This window comes from Glycine max, chromosome 1 (assembly GCF_000004515.6).
Source record: "Glycine max cultivar Williams 82 chromosome 1, Glycine_max_v4.0, whole genome shotgun sequence".
In the NCBI taxonomy this organism is placed as follows: Eukaryota; Viridiplantae; Streptophyta; class Magnoliopsida; order Fabales; family Fabaceae; genus Glycine; species Glycine max.
Window position 1 is genome coordinate 4,280,312 of NC_016088.4, and position 27,975 is coordinate 4,308,286.

A 27,975-nucleotide genomic window follows, 5' to 3' on the forward strand; every position below is an offset into this window, starting at 1 on the left:
AATGAGTTATATTATTCATATTTTACCTTTTTAAAATACCATTCCACAGCTGACTTTTTTTATATATCTTTCCATTACATTATTCATCTTATTTTATATATTTTTTCCTCTTTCCTTCTCTTTCTCTCTTTTTTTTTTTCGTGTAAAAAAACGTTGTGGAAATGCAATTAAATTACTTTTATGTAAGCAGGGTAAAGAATGATGTTCATGCATGAATCAATTCTACACCCATATCTAATTTTATGCTGTATACTCAAACCATTAAATAAGATAATTACTACCATCCACAAGAGACGTTCAAGTTCAAGTGATACAAAAGCTGCTAGACTGCAACCTGTTTGTACAATATCATGAACAAGATCTTAAAATAATGCTGATTATCGAGAACAAACTCACTAGGACAGAATTTCCCAACTCCAAAGTCCAAACAACATGTTGAAGGTGTTTTTTTTTTAATAAATATATTCGTAAAAGGAGATATATTCTGCAAAGGAGTATCATCAATATTTTATTCATCTTTATTATAAATTTTTATGAAAAATTTATAAACCCGTAGACATAATCTTCATTACAAGTTTTAAGAAAAACTTGCAAATCTTTTGTTTATGATCCTCTCTTGAGATTGGTTGGTGATCCCTTTATAGGTTGACTGATTCTTATCATATAAAAAATAACCGTTTCAGATTTAACATCCTATCATAAAAAGAGGAAACACATGCATTCCTATTTATTTTAATATAATATCTTTAAATCTAAATAATATCTTAAAAACTTAAAACAAATAACAAATTCTTAAAAATAAATTAAATTATTCTTTCCTAAACTAAAAATATCAGATACGTTTTTAAAGAGAGAAAATAAATTCTTAATTATTTACCAATAATATCTTTAAATCCAAACAATATCCTAAAAATTATATATTTTTAAATCTAAATAATATCCTAAAGATTTAAAACAAATCATAAATTCTTAAAAAATAAATTAAAATTTTCTTTCCTAAACTAAAGATATAATGCATGTTCTCACCACATGTCATAAACAACCACACCCGAATTCAAATTACATTTCACCAATAAAATCCGAGAATTTCAAAGGAGAAATAAAAAGTCACGAAGAAAGGGTTCATTTGCCTGGTACTACTACAGATCTAATTTGTGATTCAGATCCAGCACACATCATTAAAATCTGAGCTTGAGGGGTCCCATGTTGTAATTGAGGAAAAGGGTACTAATATGAATAGGTGTCTCAACCCATCGAGTTTGATTTGTTACATTTTTTTTTACGGAAGATTCTCATCTTCGTCAGAAAATATAGCTAATTACTTTTGATGAAATCTCATTTTTTGTATCTGGAAAATCTAAATCCAGTGCCACTCATATTCAGCGACTATGAACACACATTTGGATTGACTACACGCAATACACGGACGTGGATAAAGATACTGAGAACTTTACGTGAGTGTGTGAAACGGCGTCAGATAAACGCCAAAAGTACAGTACCCAGCAACAACAACAACAACGACGTAGAACTTGGTCCACAATCTCTTCATTTTTGTACCACTCTTCCACACGTTCGCCTAATCATCTCGCGCCACGTGGCACCTGGGGGACCCTTTACGGTCCTGCCAACTACAAGAACTACCGTCTCTGTACAATATTATTGTTTTGTTTTTATTTTTCTCAGACTCATCATAAGGTTGAAAATTTTGACTTTTTTTTTTTTGGTTTTTGAATTTTTGTGTTCTGTTCTTCTGGGGTAGCTTATATTTATTGGTTTCATTATGACTATGGGGGGCAAACAACAGCGAGAGTCTTTCTTTCTTGTAACTTCAACAAACAGCCTCAGCGGGTAGCTTCTTCAATTCAAGTTCTCTCTTTTTTTTATTCATTTGTTTATTTTCTCTCTTTTTCTTTTTCTATTTGGTTTCATTGTTTTTTTTTTTTTTTTTGTGTCTGTGTTTTCCTTATCATTGTGTCTATATGACAGAACTCTCTGGGGTGTTGGTGTTGCTGAGGGATCTTAGGCAAAGGTGTTGATGATATGGGAGCGTGTGTTTCAACTCCACAAGGTTGCGTGGGAGGGAGGTTGAGCTCTTCCAAGAAGAAAACCAGGAAGAGGAGGAGAGAGGGACTCAGAAGAAGAGTTACTTCTCGGTTGTGTAAGGAATCATTGGAGAAAATTGATGTGGCAGGGTTGCCTGATTGTTCCTTTGCCAATCCCACTTTCCAAGGTTGATTTTTTATTACATTTTTTCTTTTAATCTTTTTGTTTGGTCTTCTGGGTTGCATTTCTGTGAAATGATTCTGGAAAGGTTGTAAATGAGAGAGCTGAGAGATGTTTGGTCTTGTTTTGTTTTGAATTGCAATTTCAATTTTTTGTTAGAAACTCGGAATCCTTTTAACGTTTTTTCCCCCCTTCTTTTTATGGTGAGTTTGCCAATTGTTTTTGTGCTTTTGGGGTAGTTGGAGAATTGGAGTTTTACACACTGGGGAATGTTGTTGGTGGAGTTGATCACTTTGTGTGTATAGGATTGGTAGTGTATACTCTGGAAATTTGAAGTCACGGCTAAAGCGAAGCGAAGCAATAGTTTAGGTGGATGGAGTGGATGCTAATAATTGGTGCAAATTATTGTCATTTGCAACCGAAAGCATTGTCAATATTTTGTGTTAGTGATATGTTTGCAGGCTTAGCTCAACTAGTTTCATTTTCTGTAAGGGAGGTGTTGAAATTCAACTTTTGGAGTGTGATGAACGCAATAAGACTTCCGGTGAGAAAGTGGTGTTGAAATTTGGGGTAATACTATAATACTGAGATGATGTCTATGCGTGAGAGGTTGATTATGAGCACAATTGTAGTTGGTGAGTTGTGCATTTATGATATGCCTCTAGCCTTTTCAGCTTTGCTTTGAGGCTTGATCAATAATGGGACTTAAAACTAGCATTTGTTGCTGGAATTAGGTCCTTATTATCACAGACATGGAGGGACAGGTTGCAGAATTAGTACTTATAAGTTATAATTGCATGAATTTTACTATTTTAAGCAGTGTAAATGAAAATTTTGAAATGGGAACTGAATGTACATGTTAATTTCTATCATTAGGGATTTCATTTCCGACCTAAGTCATCTTTATTGAAAAAAAACTCAATGTAATATTTCAGTTCTCTGACCCTGTAGATCTGCTTCTTCTGTGGATGATTGTTTATTTTCTCTTCTCAGATACATTTTCATCAGCTTGCAATATAACATCTATTTTAACTATAGCTACTGCATAAAACATTTTTTCTTTTTTCTGAAATTCTAGTGAGCTTTTGTATGACTTTTATTATTGCTAACGTGTTATTGGAATTTTAATTTGTGGCAACAGGAAGTATTGAAGAGGCATGGTTTGATTCGGTTGCAGTATTTGACTCTGACTGTGATGATGATTATCAGAGTGTTCCTGATGGTTTGATTTAAATTTTTTAAAATTTAGATATAGTCTACTTCCTACTTCTTTGATGAATAAGATATTCTTACCCTAAAAAATTATTATTAAATACAATTGATATTTGCAGATGTTGTATCTCTGAGTGGGATTGAAGGTGGATCTGTATCAAGTTTTCCATCTTCAGGAGATGCCAACCATGGAGTTTCCACAGATCATGTTCAGAAACAGAAGGAGTTGTTGGCAGGATCCGAAGCAGCCAGAAGTTCAGATGTCCAATATTTTGTGGTAGATGCCATTGATTCTCAACATGAGCCCGTGTTCCTTGATGAAATTTCCTCAGTGGACGCGAACTCCAACAAGGATGATGGACTTTTGGATAATTGTGGGATTCTTCCGAACAATTGTTTGCCATGTCTTGTATCTACCATTCCTTCTGTTGAGAAGAGAAGATCAACAAGTTCTAGTCCTCCTAATGCAAGGAAGAAGCCTACAACAAAACTTTCCTTTAAATGGAAAGAAGGACATGGGAATGCTACTCTATGTGAGTTGAAATTCTTGAAACATTATTCTTGTGACTCTATGGTTTTATTTTATCTTAAACCATTGTAAATCATCTTAAAAGTTTTGTCTAATAGCTGGAAGGAATAACTCTATTTTTTCATATGCATTTAGAGTTAATTTATCAATTACATTGCTAAAGTTGATTTAATAAATTGCAGTTTTTCAAGGAGAATGCATTTATCTTGTCATGTAATTGTGAGAAAATACAATTGTAGTAATTCTTATTCTGTTCCTTTTTCTGGTTTTCAGTTTCCTCAAAGATGCTTCTACAAAGACCAATTGCTGGTTCTCAAGTGCCGTTTTGTCCAATTGAGAAGAAAATGCTTGATTGTTGGTCACAAATTGATGCAAGCACTTTCAAAGTTCGAGGAGTAAATTATTTCAAGTAAGATTAAGATTTGTCTGTAATTTGTTTGACAGTGCATGTGCATCCATGTGCAAATAAATGCACAAATATTTTACACTATGAAGTCAAAGTGAGATGTTTTACATACATATCCACAGACAATGTTTGACTTGGCTATTGTTATGACAGGGACAAGAAAAAGGACTTTGCTCCTAATTATCCTGCATATTACCCATTTGGTGTAGATGTTTTCTTGTCTCCACGGAAAGTTGACCATATAGCTCGGTTTGTGGAACTTCCTGTTATGAGTTCCTCCGCGAAATTTCCTCCCATACTAGTTGTAAACGTTCAGGTACTCCTACTTTTCTGAAATTTAGTTATAGTAGTACTTTATAGTATTATTGTATTTATTTTTGTATTTCATACAGGGATTCCTTAATTATTTTTTTGTCTTTTCCTTAATATGGCACATTGTCAACAGAACAATTTATAAAATTTATGCTGCATATTCTTATAATTTTTGTTTTGTGGATTTCAGGTTCCACTCTATCCTGCCACACTTTTTCAAGGAGAAACTGATGGTGAAGGAATGAGCATTGTTTTGTACTTTAAACTTTCGGAAAGTTACTCCAAGGAACTTCCACAGACTTTTCAAGAAAGCATCAGAGTAAGATGGAGCCTTCATGTGTCAATTTAGTGCTTAATATTCCTGATAGTCTTATACATCCTGCTAAAATTGCTGTCATTTCTATTTTTCTTGGTTACTTTAATATTAGTTGTTTCATTATCCATAAGATAAAAATTGCCAAGTAATAGATATATGCAATGACCAAATATTCCCTTATAGTCCTCTAGTTGTATGGTCTCCTATTGAATTACCATATTGTTGCCTTTTTGTCTGTTAATTTGAGGAAAGCTCTATTACTTGTTTTTACTGTCCTATGTGTAGGTGATGAAATAACATCTACCTATGTCTTTCTACAGAGATTGATGGATGATGAAGTTGAAAAGGTAAAGGGTTTTCCTGTAGATACAATTGCACCCTTCAGGGAAAGGTTGAAAATATTAGGCCGTGTCATCAACCTGGAAGATCTTCATTTGAGTGCTGCAGAAAGGAAGCTTATGCAGGCTTACAATGAGAAACCTGTTCTTTCGCGTCCCCAACATGAGTTTTACATGGTTTGTCATCATGATCTCATCCACTGATTGCAATGTTTTCTTTCAATAAACTTGTCAAGTTATAACTGCTCACTCAACCTGGTAATGAGCAATCAGTTCTTGGATGACAGTAATTGCTGCTATAGTACTTATATATTTTCATTTACTCACTCCATTATTTCATTTAATACCATCTTGAAGCTGGATATGACTATCTTTGTATTATCTTTATGAGTCTCTATATAAGGTATTGGATGTCCCCATTGATGTCACAGGTCTATTTTGTTTCTCAGTGAAATCTGAACGTGAAGTTCCATACATGCATACGTGTTTTACTTTAAAGATAAAATGGTCCTGCATGTGTCCACATTCATGTCATTCTGTGATTATATGGCAGTTAGTGCCAGCATGATTAAGTCTTGAATGTTATCTAGTAGTGAATTCAGAATGGTCAATCAAGCCGAGAAAAACAAAAAATGTATATCATGAAATTTAGACTTTGAAAAAGTGAAAGGTAAAGTTCAAGTTTTCATGTGGGGCTCCTTCTCCTTGTTGATGTGTGTACTCTTTGGTTGCATCTTTATGGATTGCTTGGTTTTCTTACCTTTATATCATTGGCCCGCAATTCAGTGGCGTCATTTCATCATAAAAGACACGGGACCTCCACATGCAGTATTTTTCAATTTGTGACACTTCTTTCCAATCAGCTAACCACTATGATTTACCTAATTATTTAATGAAAAATGTTATCTGTACCCCAAATTGTACAATAAATTTTACAACTAAAAGAGATAGAGAGAAAAATACTGAGATGTAATAAATGATGTGATGAAAAGAGATACAAACAACAAGTGTTGCGTATGATTAATATATCTCTTATTTAATTATCTTTTTCAGGGGGAAAATTACTTTGAGATTGATTTGGATATGCATAGATTCAGTTATATCTCCAGGAAAGGGTTTGAAGCTTTCTTGGACAGATTAAAGGTTTGCACTCTAGATGTTGGCCTCACAATTCAGGCAAGTAGTTTTCTCTTGTGCCAAAAAACGATTTTATTTTCTCTGATGCTCCTATTGATTTTTTGTATAACATTTTGTGTAGCAGGGGAACAAACAGGAGGAGCTACCAGAGCATGTGTTATGTTGTATTAGATTAAACGGCATTGACTACATGAATTACCAACAACTGGGGCTAACTCAGGACCCCCTCTAATATAAAAATAACAAAAGCATTTGCAATCTTTCAATTTATGATTAATTATAGTCATTTCTATAAGCGATTCTTTCCGTGTATACTTTTTTTTATTGCATAAAATTCACGTGAGTTTTATTAGAAAATGAATAAAACTCAATCATGTGAATTTTATTTAATAATAAAAAGTACGTTAAAAATTGTTATTAGGATTTTTTTTATTTTTTATTTTATCAATCATGTAGACAACATGCGTGTGATTAAAGATGTGGCAACTTTGTGTAAGATGCCAGCTTCAAATTAAGGAGGGGTCACTAGCACAACAATAGAAACATGGACCTACCTACGCCTACTTGAATTTCGGACATGAAGGGTCCATACTTTTGCATTTACTCATTCTTTGAACAAAACATTTATTATCAGAGCAAGGAGAAATAAACCAACATAAATGTGGACGCGTGAGTTCTGATCAGAGAATGTCCTTTTTTTTTTATATATTTATGGGGGTCATTTCTGATTGTACAACTACTATAAGTGAAAAATGTAGTACAGCGTTACTAGTTGAACGTGTGCATAGTGATTGAATGCAACTAGTGGTGGAATCTTCCCCTTGACAGCCGGAAATATTTATGGATTTGGGTTCATATATGATATACCTGTCAATTGAACAATTTAAAAAGAGTAAGCTTCGATAATTTTTAATTTGTAATGCATTTGCATTAATTGATTGTGCAATTAACAGGTATAGTTTTGTTTTTTCCCTTTAAAATAATCCCTTTAAGTAAAATTTCACGTTTTTTTTGTTGATAAAGAAGTTTCCACTTTAAATGAGTAAAATTGAATGATACTAATTGGGAAGAGCATTAAAAAACAGTAGAGATGTGGGCAAGTTTGGGTCAACTTGTTCATATTAATTGGGTCGGTCTAGCCAATTTGATAACGTAGTTGGGTCAGTTTGATCTAGGGGAGGTTTGAAAGAGTATAGTACTCGTTTTTCATACATGTATTTGAAAAATTTGTCCCATTCATATCTATAGGCAGTAAATACTAGTTGAGTGCTGCAGGGTGTGTTTAGTAGAGCGGGATAAAAATATATGAAAATGTGAGGAATGGAAAGAGATGAAAGAAAGTTAGGTTATTTGATTGAAAGATAAAAGAGATGAAAATTTTGAATTAAAGTAGTAGGTAAATAATAAGAAAAAAAATGGAGATGAAGCAAATGCCCATTTTACTCCTTTAGGAACACACATTTCCTCTTAAGATACGACAAAAAATATCTATTTATTACATATTATCAGTTATGTAACTTGTTGATTGTTGGACAATGGACGATAGAGATAGGATGAATGATAATATTAGTCATCTAATTCGACACTCTTATCTTTTATATAGGTCATCCAATCTCCTGTAATTTGGTGGAACATCCAATCTAGAAGTTTATTAACATAGATTGTGTTGTAACCATAAATATTTTTTATTTTTCTGTTATAACCGTTTTTGTTTAGACAATTATTTGTAGTCTCCTTTATTAGGAGTTTTGTTCTTTGGGTTTAGAGAGCTAGATAGTGCTTCGAAACCTTTCATTGCAAATTCTATTATTTGTAATAAAATTAACAATTTTGCGTGATATCTCTATTCTCCTTCTATCATTTTTCCTTTCCTATTTGAATATAATTTCTTGAATCTTCCTAACATATTGGTATTAGATCTTCTGTTCAAGATCTGTTTCGCATCCGTTTCGTGGTTGATGAAGTCATTAGCGATCAAACATTTTGTTTGTTATCTGTTTGTGTTGGGTTTTCAAGATTCTATCAAGAACATGGTCAACAAAATCAAGATTGAGAAATTCACAGGGAAGAATAAATTTGACCTTCGACACATCAAGATGCGAGCCTTGTTGAAAGAACAAGGCATCTGGGCTCCTTTCTTCGGTCAATTGTTGAAGATTGATAAGTCAACCCTTGGGTTACAAGAGGAAGAGGCGAATTCACTAATTCTCTTATCTCTATCTGATGAGGTTCTTTATAAAGTTTTTGAAGAACTGACTGTTGTTGGGCTTTGGCTCAAATTGGAGAAATTCTTTATGATGAAATCAATCTGCAACAAGTAGCTTATGAAACAATGTTTGTTTGGCCTCTGAATAAGGAAGGTACACCATTGAAGGAACATCTTCATGAGCTAAACTTTGTTTTGATGGAACTACGCAACATTGATGTCAAGATAGAAGATGAAGATCTAACAACGATTCTATTGGTCTCTCTTCCTCCTTTTTATGAGAATTTTGTGAGTTCTTTTAGTATAGGTAAGTACTCTATTACACTTGAAGAAGTCAAGTCTAGTCTTTATTTTAGAGAGCTTCGACTAAAGGCGTTTAGGAATGGTGATGAAGCCTTTACGTTCGAACTATTGGTGACTAATTCTTCTAAAGGACAGAAGGAGAAGAAAGACAAATGTGGTAAGAAAAGCAAAGCTTATCCTAAGGACATATGCAATTACTGTAAAGAGTCGGGTCATTGGAAGTGAGACTGTCCAAAGAAAGCAAAGAAAGATTATGTAGTTGCTCTTGTTTAAAATGACTCCTCATCGAAAAGCGATTTGGTTTTGGTTGTTGGTGAACAACTACAACAACATTTTGAACAATGGGTACTGGACTCAGGTTGTTCTTATCATGTGTCCACACAGACATTAGTTTGTGACATATGAGAAGAAATTTGATGGTAATGTCCTCATCCTCTTTTTTGTTGGGGTGGCGCTAAGCGCCAACATGGCAGCTTAATGCCTCAACTATTTTTTTTGCTTTGCTTTGATTAACATTATTCTTTACTAATTCATGTTTTTGTTTATCTTATTGGTCTTGTCTTTTGTATTTTCTTTTTGCAAATGGCCTCCAAGAAGCGTAGGGCGGGTCCCAGTCAACCTTAGGGGGCAGAGCCCGCATGGGACTCCACCCGTTTTGTCTTTGAGGTTGCATGACATCGATACCAAGACAACATTTACCTTTGTAACATTATTCTAGAGCAGAGCGTGGAGCTCTCGCCTAATCAGTATGATGAATTCTACGATGAGCTGAAGCGGAGGCAGTGACACCAGTGACTCACCAGCTTGTTAGAAAAACACATCGATGTGGCACTGGTAAAGGAGTTATACTCCAACATATATGATCCAAAGGATGGCTCCCCGAAGTAGTGCAGGGTTAAGGGGAAACTCATTAAGTTTGACGCTCAGACATTGAACGCTTTCCTTGAGACCCCGATCATCATTCCAAAAGGGGAGCAACTAGCCTCTTACGCCCAGTACCTCCACACCTACCTCGACCATCACACCATCACGGTGATGCTATGCACTTTGGGTGGTAAGTTTATTTTGACTGCTGACGGGGCTCCATGGAAGATTCTAAGGAAGGACCAAACCACACTTGCATAAACGTGGAGTGTCTTTTCTTACTTCAACCTGGCCCCTACCTCCCACACCTCTGACCTCAACGTCGATTGTGCCCGCCTGATATATGGGCTTGTGATGAAGATGGACTTGGATTTGGGCAGCCTCATCTCTTTCCAGATTACACAGATTGCCCAGCCCAGTTTATTGCAGTTGGGCTTCCCTGTGCTGATCATAACTCTTTGCGATGCAAAGGCGGTTACCTTTGACTCCCTGACCTTCGATTCACTGAGCCCAGTGATCAATTTGGCCTACATTCGGAAGAACAACTGGAATCTACAAATCCTTCCATCGTCTTCCCCGGGTCAGGGCTCAAGCCACTCTCGATGTTCCACCAGTCGCTCCTCCACCTGTGGTCCCTACTCCAGCCGTCTCTCCTCTACCCGCCGACCCACCTTCTCTCCTTTCTTCTCAGCCAGACCAGCTCCTCCCTATGCTGCAGAGTCTCCAACTTCAATCTCCGTCTCTTTCTTGCTCTCAGATTCTTAGATACGTTTTTGATTAAGCAATTGTAGCTTAAATAAGCTACCATTAATAAAGATTAGATGTTAATTCGGCCAAGTTGAAATTCAAAGTTTCACTTCGGATGTTTCAATAGAATGAAATCAGAAACAAAATAGAATGATTGTGATACTACTGGTACCTTGCTTACCTTAATATAATTCTTTGCCGATTCAAAAAAAAGAATGGTTGGGGTAAAGACAACAAAATCATACAAAATACTTAACAAAAATTAAAATTTGTATTGCAATTTGAAACAAAATATAACATTTTTAATGAAGTTATTTAATTCACTTTTGATGAGTTTTTTTTACAATCATCATATTAAAGTTTAAACTTGTATATGACTCATACTATCCAAATCTCCCATCACTAAGCCACCCTAGTGGTCACTTTTGGTGAGTCTTACAATACTATATGTAATTTAAGAATTTTAACAAGTTTTGTCTTTAATAATGCAATAATGTTAAGAACGGTTGCTTATATAAATATAGCAATTGTTGTATAAAATTGTGTTTGCAATAATGTTAAAAACCCATGAATAATGCTCTTTATTTCAGGATGTTTAGTAGGAGAGAAATTTTTTCATGTTCATAAATTATGATTCATGATAATTGTGTTTCATGGAAATAAATAAAATTTATTTGATTGATTGATCATTGTTTAATCTTTACCTAAATTTCTTAAAAATTAAAGAGTCATACATATTTTTACCGTTTATTTTAATTATTTATTGCGTTATATAATTTAATAAAGAATAATCTAGTAAACTAAAAATTAAACTTGAAAAAGTTTGATTCTCACGTTTTTCATAAAAAAGTTTTTGTGAGAAATTGATTAAAAAATATTTCCCCGAAAATATCTTTTCCCAATAATGTTATTGTTTTAAAATGCAAACCAAATATGTAAAACTAAGTTTCCAGACTATGATTATTAGGAAACCAAAAACTTCTTTTCTACTAACATGTGTTTGCTGCCAATTCAAATTGGAATCTAAATATCTAATTTATCACCGTTCCTTGGTAAAGCAAGAAAAAGTGTTGAAAGCCTGGAACTGATGAAATTCGGGGAAACATGGAATCGGTCACTATCTGGGGGCGAGACATGACCGCGACTTAAGATTCAAGTACCGTTGGAGATATTCTAATAGAATTAATTGAAGATTGTTTTAGAATTGCTAAGTTGATACTTGACAGGAAAATAAAATGGCACAAGAATGCCATTTTTTTTGAACATTTTGATGATTCTAGCTTGTCATATAGTTATTAGAAAATTTGGGATACTATTATATGCTTCTAAGCACCTAATAATTTCCATTTTGTGTGTGCGTGTCGGGGGAATTATGGGATATTCAATATGAATATATACTGGGATTCTAAATTTGGTTCAAAGTAGCTCAGTAGCTGCAAAAGGAAAATCCAACATTTGTCACAACTCACAAGTTTCTATTTCTAGAGGGATGCAAGAAGATAGGTTAAGGAACACATGAGATTCTCTACTTTCCATAGTGAAATGAAACTAGTGAATGTCCTACTTTATGATTTTACACCACGAAAATAGAAGCAAATATTTCACAATGATATGCAGCCAAAACTCAATTGATTTCACGGGTTTCCAATCATATCTTACAATTCTCAAAGTTTACTCTTTACAGGGATTAAGAGGCTTCCCACACAAACCTTTGTTTCCAGAATAAGTGCTCCCAGGAAAGTCAGTTAGAGGCTTACCCTCTGGAATTTCCCCTTCAAGCACATTATCTGATAAATCCAATTCCTTCAGCTTTTTCAACTTGAGAAATCCACTTGGTATTTTACCACTGAAGTGATTGCCTTGCAGCTTCAGTCTCTCCAACAAGGTCAACTTTGCCAGCATCTCTGGCAAGTTGGAGGCTAATTCATTGAAGCTCAAATCCAAGCTGTGAATGGAATTCAGTTTTCCAAGAGAACTTGGCAATGTACCCTTCAGAAGGTTATGAGACAAATTCAGGTACTGAATGTTTAACTGCTCTCCCACACCAATTGCCTCAACTCCACTTGAGAAGTTGTTATCAGAAAGATCAATGTATGTTAGTGTACCTTGTTCAGTGTCAAATACTCCAGCTATCGAGCCTGTTAACTTATTTGAGTGAAGATCAAGAACACCAAGATCAGGCAAGTTTGTGAGGGATTCAGGTATGTGTGAATCAAGTGAATTGCTTGAGAGGTTTAGCAAGTAGAGCTGACTGAGTGATCCTATCCATGATGGTATGGATCCACTGAGAAGGTTCCCTGATAAGTCCAGTTCTTGTATTGGACTCTGTGTTGTTTGCAATGAGTCTGGAATTTGGCCCTTGATGCCACAGCCAGCAAGGGATATGCGGGAAAGCGATGATATGCTTGTTAGCCAGGGTGGAATGGAAGAGAGGTTCAAAGGGTTGAAAGAGAGATCAAGGGTTTGAAGGTTTTGAAGGGAAGATATCTCTTGAGGCAATGGCCATTCAATCAAATTACTGGAAATGTTCAACATTATGAGCTGAGAGAGTTGGCCTATTGATTTTGGTATTTGGCCAGAAAAGGAGTTGTCACTTAGGTAAAGCTCTGTCAAAGAATGCAAATTGCCCAAACTTGAAGGCAATGCTCCTTCAATTTTGTTGTTTGATAATGAAACTCTTTTAAGAGAAACTAGGTAGCCAAAACTGGGGGGTATATTTCCACTCAGGTGGTTATTGTGGAGTCTTAAGAAACCCAGAGAAGGCATTTCACCAGATCTTGAGGGAAATGGGATGGTTCCCTCAAGATAGTTGGTGTCCATGTACAAAACTGAAATGGCAGTTAAATTGGTTAGTGAAGAAGGTATGCTTCCACTAAGCATATTGCTTGAAAGATCAAGCTTCTCCAGAGCCTGCATCTGACCTATGCTATTGGGTACTTGACCCATAATGGCATTATCATGAACATCCAATTCTACCAAATTGGTCAAATTCCCAAGTGAGAAGGGTATTGTACCTGAAATTTGGTTTGAGTAAAGCAGCAAACTTTTGAGCTTTTTTAAGCTTCCAATGGTAGAAGGGATTGACCCAGATATCTTATTTTCATGCAGTGCCAGTTCCTGGAGTCTTGGCAAGTCACCAATGCTTTCTGGTACTGGTCCAGTTAAATTGTTGCCATAAAGGTAAAGCTTTTGGAGGTTTGGCATTTGCAAGCCAATTGTTTGTGGAATTGTCCCAGTGAGGCCTACTAAGCCACCAAGATCAAGGATTTCAAGGGAAGTGAGGAGTGTTATGGAAGGAGAAAGCTGGCCAACCATTTGGGTTTGAAACAAGTCTTTTTCAATGAGACCTGGGAGATTGATCTGTGTCACTCTAGTGGTTGCATTGTCACACACAACACCTTCCCATTCGCAGCAGCTCCTACCCACCCACTTTGCCAACCTGCCAGATGTATCCATCTGAATGCCATTCTTGAAGCCCATCAAACCTTCCAAGTCATCTGAACCGCATGCTCCTGTTGCTTTCCTTAATGCTCCTCCAAATGCTATCACTGTCAGCAGTGCAACTATCTGTAGCAGCTCATAATTCATGGTGCTGGTTGCTCTGCCCAATGGAAGTGTTTCTTACTTATCTTATCTTATGCAATGCTTTCTTACAACTGAAAAATGCCCCTTAAGAATGTTGGCTTGGGTATTTTTGGCAAATAATCCACATTTCACGAGATGCAGATACAAACAAGTATCATTGCTTTCGAGATCCAACTTTTTTTCACTTTCCTTTTGGCCACTTTTCTTTTAAATTTCAAAGCTGGAAAGCACATTTGTCTGAATCATGATTTCCTTAACAGTACTTAAGAGTGATAGATTTCATAGACTGGCCCATTTGATTGTCTGGATAAGCGCCAGAATTCTCGTACCCGTACATGATTTGGATTAAACTAAACCTTGGCCCCTGTGCTTTTACGAAATATAAAAATTCTCTATTAGAAAGGTGCAACTATAATGTAGTAGTTGAAAACCAAATTTCTCTGTTTGAACTTTGAAGCATGACAGATGGCCAAGCACATGGTAAGGATTAATCTGATAATGGTGAGAGTTTGGTGGTTGTGCACATTTGGAAGTTTCTCTTTTGGGAGTTTGTCAAATTCCATGTTCTCATAAAACTCTTCCTTTATGACTTCCTTGTTGAGAAATCAGGAGATACATTGGTTATTGTAATTTTTATGTACTTCAATGACTCAAGGAGTGATCTCTCTCCATAATTTGAAATTCCAAGTGGCATCTTACTTAAATTTGTGAGCCTTCTATGCTCCACCACTGCACACTTCATTATTTTTATGCATAAGATTATCCCAATTTCGAGTACCAATTATTTGTCATTGACAATGTCACCCAGAAAGCAACAGTTTTGCAAAAAGAAATATATCTACACTGTACAGGGGTCTTGTTATCTTTTCTTTAAAAGGAAAAATATAAAATCAAACTAGGTGCTTCTTTTGAAGATATCTGTCACAACAGATATTTTTAAGATGGGAAAAATCACTGCAGAGCAACCAAAATCCTCAATCGTTTACCTTGACATAGTAGTGTCGGCTTGGGATTTTCTTATGAAGGGCTATTTCAGTTTCATTGTCGTTTGCTCCCTCTGGTCATATAAATAACCATTTTTTAGTTTCTCACATAATTTCCTTTGTAGACAATCATGTTCAAAACACTGTTTGATAGTAAATATGGATATCTCTTCTAATATAGATTTTAATCTTTTACATATGGATGCTTTAGTCACTTTAATAAAATTAATTTAGTTAATTTGGTTAATAGTATTAAATTTGTCAGCAATTTCATATATCTAACGTTATTTTTAAACAATTGCTCTTAAAATTATTGTTACCTCAATCTCTTAAACTCTTTCTACCTACTTAAAGTATCTTAACTAACAATTTTTTATATTTCATAAAAACAAGTAAAGGATATTACAGAAATAGTTTTGGCTTGTGATTTTCTCCTATACTTATGAAAAGAGTTCAACAAATTGATTTACTGTATTTATTGTTTATTGTGTAAAAAATGTTAAGTAATTAAGAGTATTTTTCTTAAAAAAAGAATTTAACGTAGAAGGAGTCTTATAAAAAGAGCAGGCAAACTTCTCAAAAGATTCACTGCTGAAGTTTGATAGGATCAAGATACACTCTTACATAGACATAGGCACAAGGAATCCTAGTTTCTGATTCCCTTGATAATGCCAGCTCTACCAGTTAACATCTTTATAGCTATTTCACAGACTTCAACAAACCATTCATCCTCTAAAACTAATCAATAGGTCCAAATTTTTTATCAACAGAAAAGTAATGCCTGAAATCTCTAAAACTAATCAATTGGCTATGGTTATATTGGAAAAAATAATATACAAGTAGCTACAATGAATCCAAAACCTGAAGGCCCTGGTAGCAGTTTTGGTTTCTAGAAAATCTGGTGATTTATCAACCAAATTTCACAAGATGGTATGGCTGGACCAAAATTAAATCTTGATCTCCTTCATCCTTTAGCATACCTGCAATGTATGACACATGTAGCGTGGGAATGCACACTGATGTAATACAATTCATCCTCACAAGTTTGAAGTGAAACACATTCCTTGAACACTGAAAAGCACCTCAATAACAAGCACCATTTATCATAGTAATGTGATCATGTAGCGGCATAGATGATAAACATGAAGCTCTTTCACTTCAATGTCTTCTTTCCCTTCTGTTCTCTAGAATGTGTCAAGATGTACAAGTGGATGAACTTTAATCCTTTCCATGAGAATAGACTAATGAGACTGATTATGTTTGGACAGATGAAGTGGGGCTAGCAACATCATCCTCTACGTTGTCAAAGGCTGCTCTCCCAGTTAACATCTTTATAGCTATTTCGCAAACTTCAACAAACCATTCATCCTCCGGCAAGACACTGTCATTCAAAGGTTATTAATTAGTATGAAGCAGTATACAACAGAGATGGTTAATTCCATCATAAATGTATTTATATGGTGTTGGTCAAGACATATTTTTCCTTTTTTTCTCTCTAGTTTCTTTCTATTGATATTCAATATGAGTATATAATTATATATACACACATGTTTGGAATGGAGCAAAACAGAATGTATTGATACTAGATTCCTTTATTTTGATTGTTTGAAATAGGATTGGGATATGATATGATGAATTCCATCTTCTTCCATCCAATATCCCTCTTTTTCTTTCTCTTTCCCTCGAATTTGGGAGATATGTAATGGAGCAATTTTCTATTACCCATTTCGCCATAAAATATCCAAACAAGAGAATCGTAGCTTCATTGCATTCTAATCTAATCCACTTCATTTTACTTAGCATTAGATATTCAAACATAGTATTAAGCTGAATAGATGTACCTGTTGGGATCCAGACCTGTAGCGGCAACAGCATTAATAGCCCTTTCAATAATGTTTTTAATAGCTTGATGCAAATGACGAGATAAGTAACGGCCTTGGGATGAAAATATCATCACAAATTGCATATCCAAATAAAGCTGCACGAATGATCAAACAATGAGTCTGATATTAATTTTGGTAAGTGATCTTAATTCCTAAGCATTAAATAAATGTCTTCAATATAACTACCTTCTAAAAACAGGTCTCAAAAGCAACTTTTTAAATGTTTATAGAAGAAATTATTTTTACTGGCCTCTAACATTAACTTATAAATTAATTTCCAATATTGTAGCAGCTTTACATAGAGCACCAACAAAGCTTTAATTTACATTAAGTTGGAACCAGTCACACTCTATAAAACTCATGTTCAAGTGACTACCTGTTGAAGGCCGATGGGACCTAAAGGTGTTGATCCTGTCTCAACCTCTTCCCAGAAGGTTTGATCATCAGAAAGCCACAGGATCACTGTTTCTGCGAGTCTCATCAATAAAACAGTGGCAAATCTTTCCCTTCCCACAAACAGATCTGCTGCAATGCTTGCCACATCCGTAAGCTTTGCAAAAATCTCCTGAACAATATACGAAGGAAAAGATAAACCTTATAATTAAACAAAGATACTACTACTATGTTTCTATTGATGCTTGTATTTGAGTACTAAAGAAAAAGCATATTATAATGATTCAAAGGCATAACATTTAACAACATAGCATCAAAGGAAGCATCCTTTTGTGTTACATATATTACCTGAAAAATTGGAGAAGGAAACCATTCAGGTTGTTCTACATTACCATCCATTCCCAAATATATTAATGCATTTAGACGAGCTTCTCCTTCTTCTGTGAAGATAAGTTCAAGAGCATGTTGCCGGCAAAAGCTGTCCCGCAGGCGATCAACTTCACGTTGGAGCCTTTTCTTCAGTTCACGCTGTTTGTCTGATCCTCTCCTGTGAGAGTCATCACCTCTGGTGCTATTTGAAAGTTTGATGACAGCACGCGGGAGAAGCTCATCTGCCAGCAACATTGCATTAGCCAGCAATGCTATCTGCTGTTCTTCGGTCTCAGCAATCTTAACAATTTTGTGCCCTTCCAGATTCTCAGTTACCACTGAACCTGGCAATGCATTTATTAGCAAATTGACATAGAAGTTGAACACTTGTAGAAGGCCTTCAACTGCAAGAACGTCCAATTGTAGTATTTCAAGAGGTCCTACATCTTCAAATAGCTCCTATTCACATAACAAAAAACTTTATTAAGTATCTTGAGCAAAGATATATGAAGTCAAGGAGTGAAAGAAAGAAGCTTCATGATAATTTTTCACAATATTATACTCTCTCAGTTGGCTATCTTAACTTTTAGTAACATCAATACTTTCAAATAAATATAGGATACTGAGCAATGGATTTTTGAAAAAAAAATTCAAATGGACACAATTGTGAAATCATGTTAAAAGAGCTTACAATTACAACAACGAAAATAGATATGAGAACCAAAAAGTAAGTAATTACCTGAACCATTGAGTTGAATTTGTGAGCACTTCTTGAAAGCTTTGGTTGAAAACTTAAGTTACTGTGAGAAGAAGATGGAGGTAGGCCAGAATGCCTGCTGCTGGTTGGTGCATAAGCAAGAAACCAATCATCTGCAGCAGCTAGTGCAGAACTACTTTGTTCAATTCTTCTCAAATTTGTGTTCAGTGCTTGCTTGACAAAGGGCCTAAAATATTTTATTAGGATTGGGGAAAGGGCCAGCCCACTAGCCTCTAGCTGATAACAGTGACTCATGCAAACATGAACACATTCAGATGCAACTCTCAAACCTCCTGCCGCAGCTGTAGAGGCAAGAATGCATTTCTTAAGGAGAACAGCATATTTCTCAGCCTGTGTTACTGCCCAAGTTACTAGCTCAGATGTATAGGCAGGTTCTTCTTCAGCAAACACTGACAAAGAATCTGATGCTGCTTGTGAAATGGTTGAAAATACAAGCTGAGAAAGGGTAGCAGTAAATGCTCCAACTCCACCAGAATTGCTGGATTGAAGGTTTTTCATGTTACGTTGCAACGTTTCTTGGTGAGAATTTAGTAGTAATGTATGAGCACGAGGACCGTCCCCAAGATTTTTCAATGCCAATGCTGTTGATCGAATCTCTGCACTGTGAGTCGATGGCTGGCAGATAGTTTCTGCTAGCTGATCAGCCAGTTTTTTTCTGTGTTCATTAATGGCATCTTGCAATGCCTGGAATAAACTTGGACTTAAAGTTTTCCCTTCACTAATTTCTTTTGCCATTTTTTCTCCTTCGTCCAATGCAGTCATAGCTTCATCCACTCTTTTCTCTGCTAATAGAACTTCAAGGGTTTCTAAATATCCTATTAGCCATTTTTCTGTATTGGATATATCTGTTTTTTCAGCTAGTAAATCATCCATGTCTGAATCTTCATTTCCACTAATCATGGAACTAAGCATGCACCCTTCTGCTAAACCATGAACCAAAGCAGCCTGGGTGTTTAGAAGATTTCTCATGGAAAGCAGCTCTCCCTCAAGATCTGAAATCTCTTTGGATGTACTGCATAAAAGTATTGCAGAGATAGTCATGAAGACAGTAATAATCATGATTACAGATAGTAGCTATCCTAATTTTCAGACAACAATAGATTTGTCAGTTTTCGGTAGAATCACAAAACCTTCTCGGCCTCTTGTTCAAAAATTTAAATTTCTTAATTGGATCCTTGAATTGATGTTTATATATTGCTGACTAAGTGGTCTGAAGTTTAATCATTGACATCCACAGTATAAGGATGTTATAAAAATCATGAATTATGGGTCATACATGGTCAGTGTTTATAAGAAAGGAAAAGTTATAAAAAACATTATTGGATTTGGACCCTTACCTAAAAGCTTAAGTTGCAAATCTTATACCAAATAAAACACAGCAAAAAATGATGGAATTGTTAGTGGCAAACACTATCAGCAGATATAGGACAATGTTATGTTCAAATATTAGAAATATTACCTTTAGAAAACTAACCAAGGAATGAAATCCAAATTTCACATTGATAATTTTGTTCAATCCCCTAACAATCATATCTTACAATTTTATACTCAACTAATGCAACAGAATATGTTTTCTTTCCCCCCTTTTTTTTCACTCCAATTAACTTCCATGTCTAATTTTCTACTAACAGAACAAAAAAGCTTGTGTAACAGAATTGAAAGTCAGCTCAGCTTCTTACTTCCTCTCATCTACTTACTCTTCCAGTGTACTAGAAATCAGTGAAAAATATTTTCAGAATGTGTCCCTCCCTCATTGAAGAAGCCTGAAAGCTTCTTGGAGTTTATTCTGGTAGCTGCCTGCTGGCATCAGACATTGTTTTTTCATGTACTACAAAAGGGGTAAAGAGTTACAAACATCTAAGAAATCTATCCCGTACCAAAACTTAAATGGGGACAGAACATTGGAACAAACACCTGTTTCTAAATTTCATACAACCACTTGACATGTTGACAATGATGCAATCTGCAGTAACTTCTGAAAGGGAAGGCATTGGATCAATTCTCATCGTAACGAAAAATTCATGAAATGGAAATGCTTAAATCTCTTCAAATGTTCAGATTAGATGCATAAGAATTTGAAATCGTAGCAGCAAAGCTAAGATATGTAGTTAGCAATTTTGGGGTGTGTGTACTCACCGTATGAAGGCTGAGTAATTAGCAAGAACACTTTTGCGCATTTCTTCTGCCGAAGCCTTCTTCAGATCAACAAGATAAGCACACAAGTGTCTTATCTCCTGTAAACGGTGTACAGAAATTGATGAAATAGGAAGGAAGCAAGATTTCTTCAATCAAATGGAGAAAAAAACAGTACAATTTTATTTTTCCATAATTCCCTGACTTCATTTACAAAGAATCATTTTGGAACTTGGCATGCATTGCATAAGAACGACATGGAATAAAAATTACAATTATCATTACATTTTCAAAGCATAAGAAACTTGTTTAATTCTAAAAAGTTTGGGATTACTTAACCAGCCTGCATTTCCCTGTTACAAGGAATAGGATGAATGTCTAACACTTTTACATCACAAATTTGTAAACTGCAGGAGTCTAAACTAGCTAGATCTTGCAAGTTGCAACAAATGGTTTTCTCGATTAAAGAAAAAAAAATAGATTGCCTCTCGGATTGTTTCTAACATCTAACAGTATTTTTAAGCACAACACTTTTCAAACAACTAAAAACTCAGCTTTTTAATTTTTCATATACATAGTCACACTTCTCACATTCACATCAGGGACTCGTGGGTATCATGTCTGTCCTACACTCACCAAGATATCATTTTGAGAGTTGCAATGGTACCCAACAGTGATGATATATATAGACACTTATATATATCATATACTCCATCAATAATTATTATTTCTCTATCACTCTTGTTATCATATTATATAGGCTATCATACCTATACTTCTCTCTCTTTCTCTCTCTGGGTGACATCTAGTGTTAAGTGTCCATGGATTATTTTCCAAAAATCTAAGGGTTTTGATACAGCGAGCAAATAGTTGAATGAGTTTAGACATGCCACACGAGAAAGAAGAGGAGAGATTTTCTCCATAAACCAAAACCCTTAAATTTTCTAAGGATTCCATAGAATTTTTCTTTCATTCAACACATGATCAGTCATCAACAAATAGACCCATTTATCCAATATTGCAATGGAACTCATTAAAAACATGAAATTAATGTTAAGGTAAAGAGAGAGTGACCTTCTCGTTCATGCTGCGGGATTTGGAGGCAACATAGTTATTGGGATCAAAGGTGGAGCTTTTGAAAACCTTGAGCTTATCGCTGAGTGTGAGATTGGCATCAAGTTCTGCAGAGTTTCCAAGGCTGGATGACACAGATCCTCTCTGAGCCAGGAATGGTGACTGATCCATTTTACGTTGTTGTTGTTGTCGTACGTGGTTGTCTATGTTATGTTGTATGCATGCAATTGCGAAAACACCACGTTGCCGCAGAAGGTTCAATCCAATTGGCTATGGAGGATTAATGATCGACGAAATGAAAGTGCAGAAAATCTAATGGAAGTCATAATAATCAGATTGATACATGTGATGTGACGGACTAGGGAATGTTGTGTGTATGCAAAAGAGAAGAGAGGCGCGACAAACATGCACTGCAACCATTTCATAGGACTCGTAAATGTAATGCTGTCTATTTAATTATCTAAACTAAAACATTTCATAATCATTGTATACGATATATTTAAATTTTATTTGAAATATTTAATATAAATATGTTGGATTGCTATCAAATTAATATGTTATTATTTATCTTAAGTTTTTCTTTAAAAGCTAAGAGATCAAATTTTATTAAAGAATAAAACTCAAGCACAAGTTGTGCTCAAGAAACATTATTATTTATTATTTATCTTAAATAAATGACATATATGTATATATATTAGTTATAATTTAATTATTTTATTTTATTTTCACGTGTTAATGGTATAAATCTCTTTTGTACTTGCACAAGGGTACTCTTAATATTCTACTTCTTTGTTGTATGAGGATCTATGAGATTTTAATTTAAAGGTAATATTTGACTCACTAAATGACTGAAGAATCACTATGTGTGTTACCCTTAGAAAATATTGTGACGTTCATTCGAATCATTTGAAGAGCTAAGTACTATCTTTAAAGTCTCAAAAATCTTCATACGACAAAGAAGAAAAATTATACAAAGAAGTACAGCTATTAGTAATTTTTTAAATGAAATTTTTGCTAATTAATATTTAATTTATGAGATTAAATTTTTTATTTGAAAAATCAATCTGCACTTAATTGGGTTATTATTTCCTGAAATAAATTTTTTTGCTTGCTTGAGCATCTTTTGTATTGTTCTCAAGTGGGAATCATTATCTTGATTTTCCTTAATATTGTTTGCCAAGGTTGAATGAACTTGAACATGTATTAAAAGTGGCCTCGTACATGGTTTCAAAGCTTTCTCTACAATTGCTACGTGATCCTGATCAGACTCCTTCATTATTGGCCCTCCTAGTTTCAAGGAAGTGGGCAAGGTTGCCTATCACTTAATTTCTACACAATACATCAGCAAGTGCATTTGTCTTTCCTTCTTAGGTTCTTACACTCTCTTTAAAACAAACTCAATAATAAGGTCAGGGTAGATGATTCCACATTTGTGTAGCCTACTAAGTGGTGGTGAAATCTACCTTCAATTTAACATGTATCAATCTGTGATTCCAGTCTTTTTGTAGTTTCAGAATTTTCTAAGGTTGTACAAAATTGTACATAGGAAGAATAACAAGATCTTGATGAAAGCCTACAAAATAAATATTAAAATTGGTTAATTTGTTATTCAAGTTGGGGGATGTCCTTTTAGTTTCAAACCTTTTCGAACCCCAGAAATGGAGATGGTAGTCATAAACAACACAGAATAGAGATATAACAGTACTATGAAGGTGTTGAACCTTGGTCCTTGCTTATTAGAACATGAAGATCATTCTACATGTGTGTCATCAAGGTACGTACTTAAGGTGCCAACTAGGAAATTCCATTAAATTAGATAACATACATGAGTAAATATTTGGAGTATTGTAAACTATGACATACAAATTCAGAAACTATTTTTTAATTTCGTCAAATTTAGGAGTTAATATAACAACGTACGTATGTCAAATTCAGGGATTAAATAGAAGAATTTACAACTTTATTTTATCTAACCTTAAATTTTTAAAAATAATTCTTGCACACAAACAATATACATATATGATATGTGACACATCCATTATTTTTTTGTGTGCAGCTGATCAGTTCCTTGTTTTTCCATTTGTCTTTACCATTGTCTTTTTTATGTCATCTGCTCATGTATGTGTGTGCATAGCTGAGTCTGTACGTTATGTTTTGCTTCACTACTTCTAAAATTTGGTTACTGTTAATTGAATCTTGTTGTGTTCCATGCGTCTTCCTTTTTTATATTTTATTACTTACTACTCGTGTGAGCTTCAGCTTCCTAATCTTAGACCCTGTGTGTATGACAAGTCTTTGATCGTGTCTTTTCCTTCTTTTCTTTAGTTTTCTATCTCTTTGTTTTGGTGAATTATGCATTTTGTTTTTAAAGTAGATATGTGAAAGAATAATAGGAAGTTGCATACACTGTTTTTGGTGCATTGATATCTAAGACACTTTTGTTTTTAAATTTCTTTTCTAAAGTTTTTATTTTATTAAAAATATTCTTTTTTGTTTTGAGGGATAAATTAAATAATTTTAAAATTATTCAAATTTGCATATTTGATTAGAAAATAACTCTTTTAGGACGAATGTCATAGGGGTATTAACACATTTTCTCCATGTGATTGATTCTTGAATCCAAAATTTGATTTTTAAATCATTTTCTTTTAAAGGTTTTTTCTAATCTTTTCTTAAATAAATATTGGTGACGATTCTTTTGATTTTCAATATTTTTTATATTGTCCCGTCACCATCCTAAATACAATAATAATTTGTGAACATGTAATATAGGAATAAAATAATATTTCTATTTTTAATCTTATTTCTCTCCTCTCATTCATCCTAAACCAAACAACACCAATATTATTTCTTTCCAATTTTACTTTTTTCTCAATTCAAACAAACCAAAAATCTATCATGTTTTTTTTTCCTTTGTGCATTTCTCTCTTACCTATTATCATCTATCCTATTTATTTTATTGCTGCCAAACAGTGTATAAATGTTAAACAATTAAGAGTTATGGAAAATAATATTCAAGTTATGCAAGTTGGAATAAACCTTCGTGCTAAACTTCTTTGATTCAATTAATGGAGAATCTTCTAATTCATGTACCCTGTAAGGCTAAAGTTGATGGTCTAGTCTAATATCCCTAATAGCCAAATATATCCATTTGAGAGGTATAAAACTTTAGACAAATTATTCTAATTCTTTTTTTATTTTATTTTTCATAGAAATTCATCTTCCTTTCTCGCACTCCTTTTGAGAGAGGAAAAAACTCAAGAACATAATTAAGGTAAAGAATTTTATTTGTATAACCTACTAAGTGGAAGAGACATGTACCCATCTCAAAAGGATGATATCACCAGGATCGATAGATATCCTCTCACCCATAACCAAACACCTTTAATTATAATTGATGAACACCCTTTAGCCAGAATAGAACACCCTCTTGTTCAAGGTTGAACGCTCCTCAATTATAGCAATGCAGGGAGCTTATTAGGGATTAAGAGGAAAAAATTACTTAAAAGTAATATAATCACCATTAAGACCTCATCAGTAGATAATCATGGATTAACATCCACACTAACCTTAAAAGTAAGGCCCATGGATCCAAGTCCCATTAATATGTATATAATAAAGAGTGAAATTCCAGAGGTAATACACATTATTCATTCTTATTTTTTACTCACATTTAATATATTTAGGGATATGACTAACTTAAGTGTTGATGTGTTTTTTCATATATCCACCTTTGTCACATTAAAAAAGGAGTTCACATAATAGAAAGAGGAAGCGACACTACATCGGAGAGGAAGAACTTACCTTAGTACCTGTGTAGGTACAAGACAATTACCTTCAATTTGACATATATTGAGGGACTCTATCATGTAATTTCAATCTTTTTATATTTAATTTTGTCAAGAGTTAATATGATAATTTGAGTTCACAACTAAATAGGAGAACTTACAACTTTTCATATTTAACTTTAAACTTTTTGAAAAAGTTTCATACACATGCAAACTATACAAACATATTATGTAGACACATTTATTAAACTTCAAAATAAAATAAAATAAAGGAAACTAATGTACATAACGAATTACAATCTTAAGAAACCAATTTTTATCTCTTAAAAAAATTATTTTTATCGTTAAATTCATAGATTAAAATTACAGTGTTGATAAAATCCAAAAATCAAAATTAATGATATTTTAATAAAAAAAATATTCTTAAAATTTATTTTAAATCTCATTGACCCGTCAATATTAGGTTGATCTTAACTTTTCCTAATTCGTAAATGAGATAGGAATAATAGGTTTGGAGACATGCTTTGATGTACCAATAGGTATAGATGGTACAAACCTGAACGTGAGCTATAATAAATCCATACGCGACGAGTCAATACTAAAAAGTGAATGAATACATCACTAACACATCGTGCGACCACGACCCACGCCACTTCTAATTCAAGTCCTTCTTCAAACGGTCTTCCACTCAAACCAAAACCATTTTAATCTTTCATTTTTTTTCATTAATAATTGTAATTTCTTCTAAGTAAATATAAGTTTGTTATGATGACCTATACTTGATTTAATTCTCTTAATCATGATCTTAGATTTAAGTCTTACGGATAAAAAATATTATTAAAGATAATTAATCAAATTATCTAATAAATATTAATCATCGATAAATCTAATAAATATTACATGTCAATAACATAATAATAAAAATATTATTTTAAAGTAATATTTATACACAAGAAAAACAACTAGATATTTTATAGCAAATTAATACTAATACTTCTCCTTAAAATATTTATTAAGATTTTAAGAATACAAGTAAAAAATATTTATGTATTCAGTATAATAAATAGTACACTTTTTGGGATGATTTTTTTTATATAAAAAGAGTATAACACTAACTAAAGTGCAAAGGAACCCATATTTTATTAGTACGATAACCATAATATTCCTTTGAGAAAGAATGAAAGAATGAAAAGTTGACAACCACCGACCTAAATGGCAATAGGAGAACGGGGTGTGTGTGTGGTTCATGGCCACTTGTGCGGCTATTCAATGAAAGGAAAGTTTCTTGCCATAATTAATTAATTAAAAAAATTGTATTCAAAGAAAGGTAAGTTTGATATCACAATTAATTAAAGATTTTTACATTGCGTGAATACATTCAAACTGTATTAAATATTTTTAAAAATTAAGTATTAAATATTTGTAGAGTATTACCTGTTGATTAAGAAACTAAAATAAAAAAAAATATTTATTATAATAACGATACGAACTATAAAAAAATTATACATAATACAATTTTATACATCCAATTATTTTTTTCTCTTTTTAATTTCTTAGCTATGATTAGAATTTATCATATTTTATATTTAGAAAATAATAAATATTTTAATAAAAAAAATTTCAATATTTACTTTTGCCATATTCTATTTAGAGACACACAAGATATATATTTAAAGCCAAATAGTTCTGTATTCATAAAATATTTTATATTTTATATAAAATTTTTTATCTTTCTCTCATAATTTATTATATTTCATTTTTAAAATTTTAATTTTACAATTAACTGCATATAAATAAAATTTATCCTAGAAAATTGTCTTTCTTACATTTTTTTAAGATATAATATTTTTTTATTTATAAAAATATGATAACAAATATAAAAAAATAATTACAATAATTTATGTATTATACTCAATCATCAATCTTACATATATCTTACATATGATATGAGATAGATGTGCATGATGAGAGATATGATACTAATTAATATTAATATTTTTATACAATTAATTGATACAGCAGTGGTATTCATTTTTGTTAGTGTACATACATTTAGTACTAATTTTTAAATGCTTCCAAGTTTTTGTTTCTTGTTAATTTTCCTACTCATAAAAAAAGTTAATTTTGATTTACAAAACCAGTTAAATTAAATTAAAAAATTGGGATAAAAGATTCTGATTATGAAATCCGCATTCCATGTCTGCATCGCAGTGTCGTGTGGACCCCACCATTCCTCTGACGATGTCGTTTTCAGCTTCCAAACTGAACTAATGAACGATGCTAACCTCCTTCAGCTCCATGCCATAGCCACTGCGATCTCCTCTCCCTTTACTTTCCATGGCATAGTAATAATAATAAATTATTAATAATATAAATAACACTTCAAAACTTTATAC

General features: G+C 33.5%; 3 protein-coding genes across 5 annotated transcripts; 1 reads left to right on the forward strand and 2 right to left on the reverse strand.

Moving 5' to 3' along the window:
* Nucleotides 1-1,114: 1,114 nt before the first annotated feature.
* Nucleotides 1,115-6,759, forward strand: LOC100787325 (uncharacterized). Of its 3 annotated transcripts, XM_041005135.1 has the most exons (11): nucleotides 1,272-1,695; nucleotides 1,805-1,848; nucleotides 1,987-2,230; nucleotides 3,365-3,445; nucleotides 3,555-3,968; nucleotides 4,238-4,373; nucleotides 4,524-4,686; nucleotides 4,873-5,001; nucleotides 5,319-5,513; nucleotides 6,390-6,512; nucleotides 6,598-6,759. In XM_041005135.1, the coding sequence occupies exons 3-11, from the start codon at nucleotides 2,041-2,043 to the stop codon at nucleotides 6,703-6,705; spliced, it is 1,539 nt and encodes a 512-aa protein (XP_040861069.1). In that variant the 5' UTR covers nucleotides 1,272-1,695; nucleotides 1,805-1,848; nucleotides 1,987-2,040; the 3' UTR covers nucleotides 6,706-6,759. The 3 variants fall into 3 exon arrangements, with proteins under 3 accessions (XP_003517757.1, XP_040861069.1, XP_006573085.1); XM_003517709.5 differs by having other exon boundaries at nucleotides 1,115-1,848; XM_006573022.4 differs by lacking the exon at nucleotides 1,272-1,695 and having other exon boundaries at nucleotides 1,773-1,866.
* Nucleotides 6,760-12,264: 5,505 nt separating this feature from the next.
* On the reverse strand, nucleotides 12,265-14,181 carry LOC100799647 (probable leucine-rich repeat receptor-like protein kinase). The gene has a single exon (NM_001254170.1). The coding sequence runs from the start codon at nucleotides 14,179-14,181 to the stop codon at nucleotides 12,265-12,267; it is 1,917 nt and encodes a 638-aa protein (NP_001241099.1).
* Nucleotides 14,182-15,985: 1,804 nt separating this feature from the next.
* Nucleotides 15,986-27,918, reverse strand: LOC100787854 (exocyst complex component EXO84A). Its single transcript, XM_014772852.3, has 8 exons — nucleotides 27,865-27,918; nucleotides 21,792-21,935; nucleotides 20,721-20,818; nucleotides 18,546-19,596; nucleotides 17,786-18,265; nucleotides 17,421-17,609; nucleotides 17,003-17,139; nucleotides 15,986-16,542 (listed from the first exon to the last, which is right to left on the reverse strand). Exons 1-8 carry the CDS (start codon nucleotides 27,916-27,918, stop codon nucleotides 16,416-16,418), a joined length of 2,280 nt encoding a protein of 759 aa, XP_014628338.2. The 3' UTR covers nucleotides 15,986-16,415.
* Nucleotides 27,919-27,975: the final 57 nt, after the last annotated feature.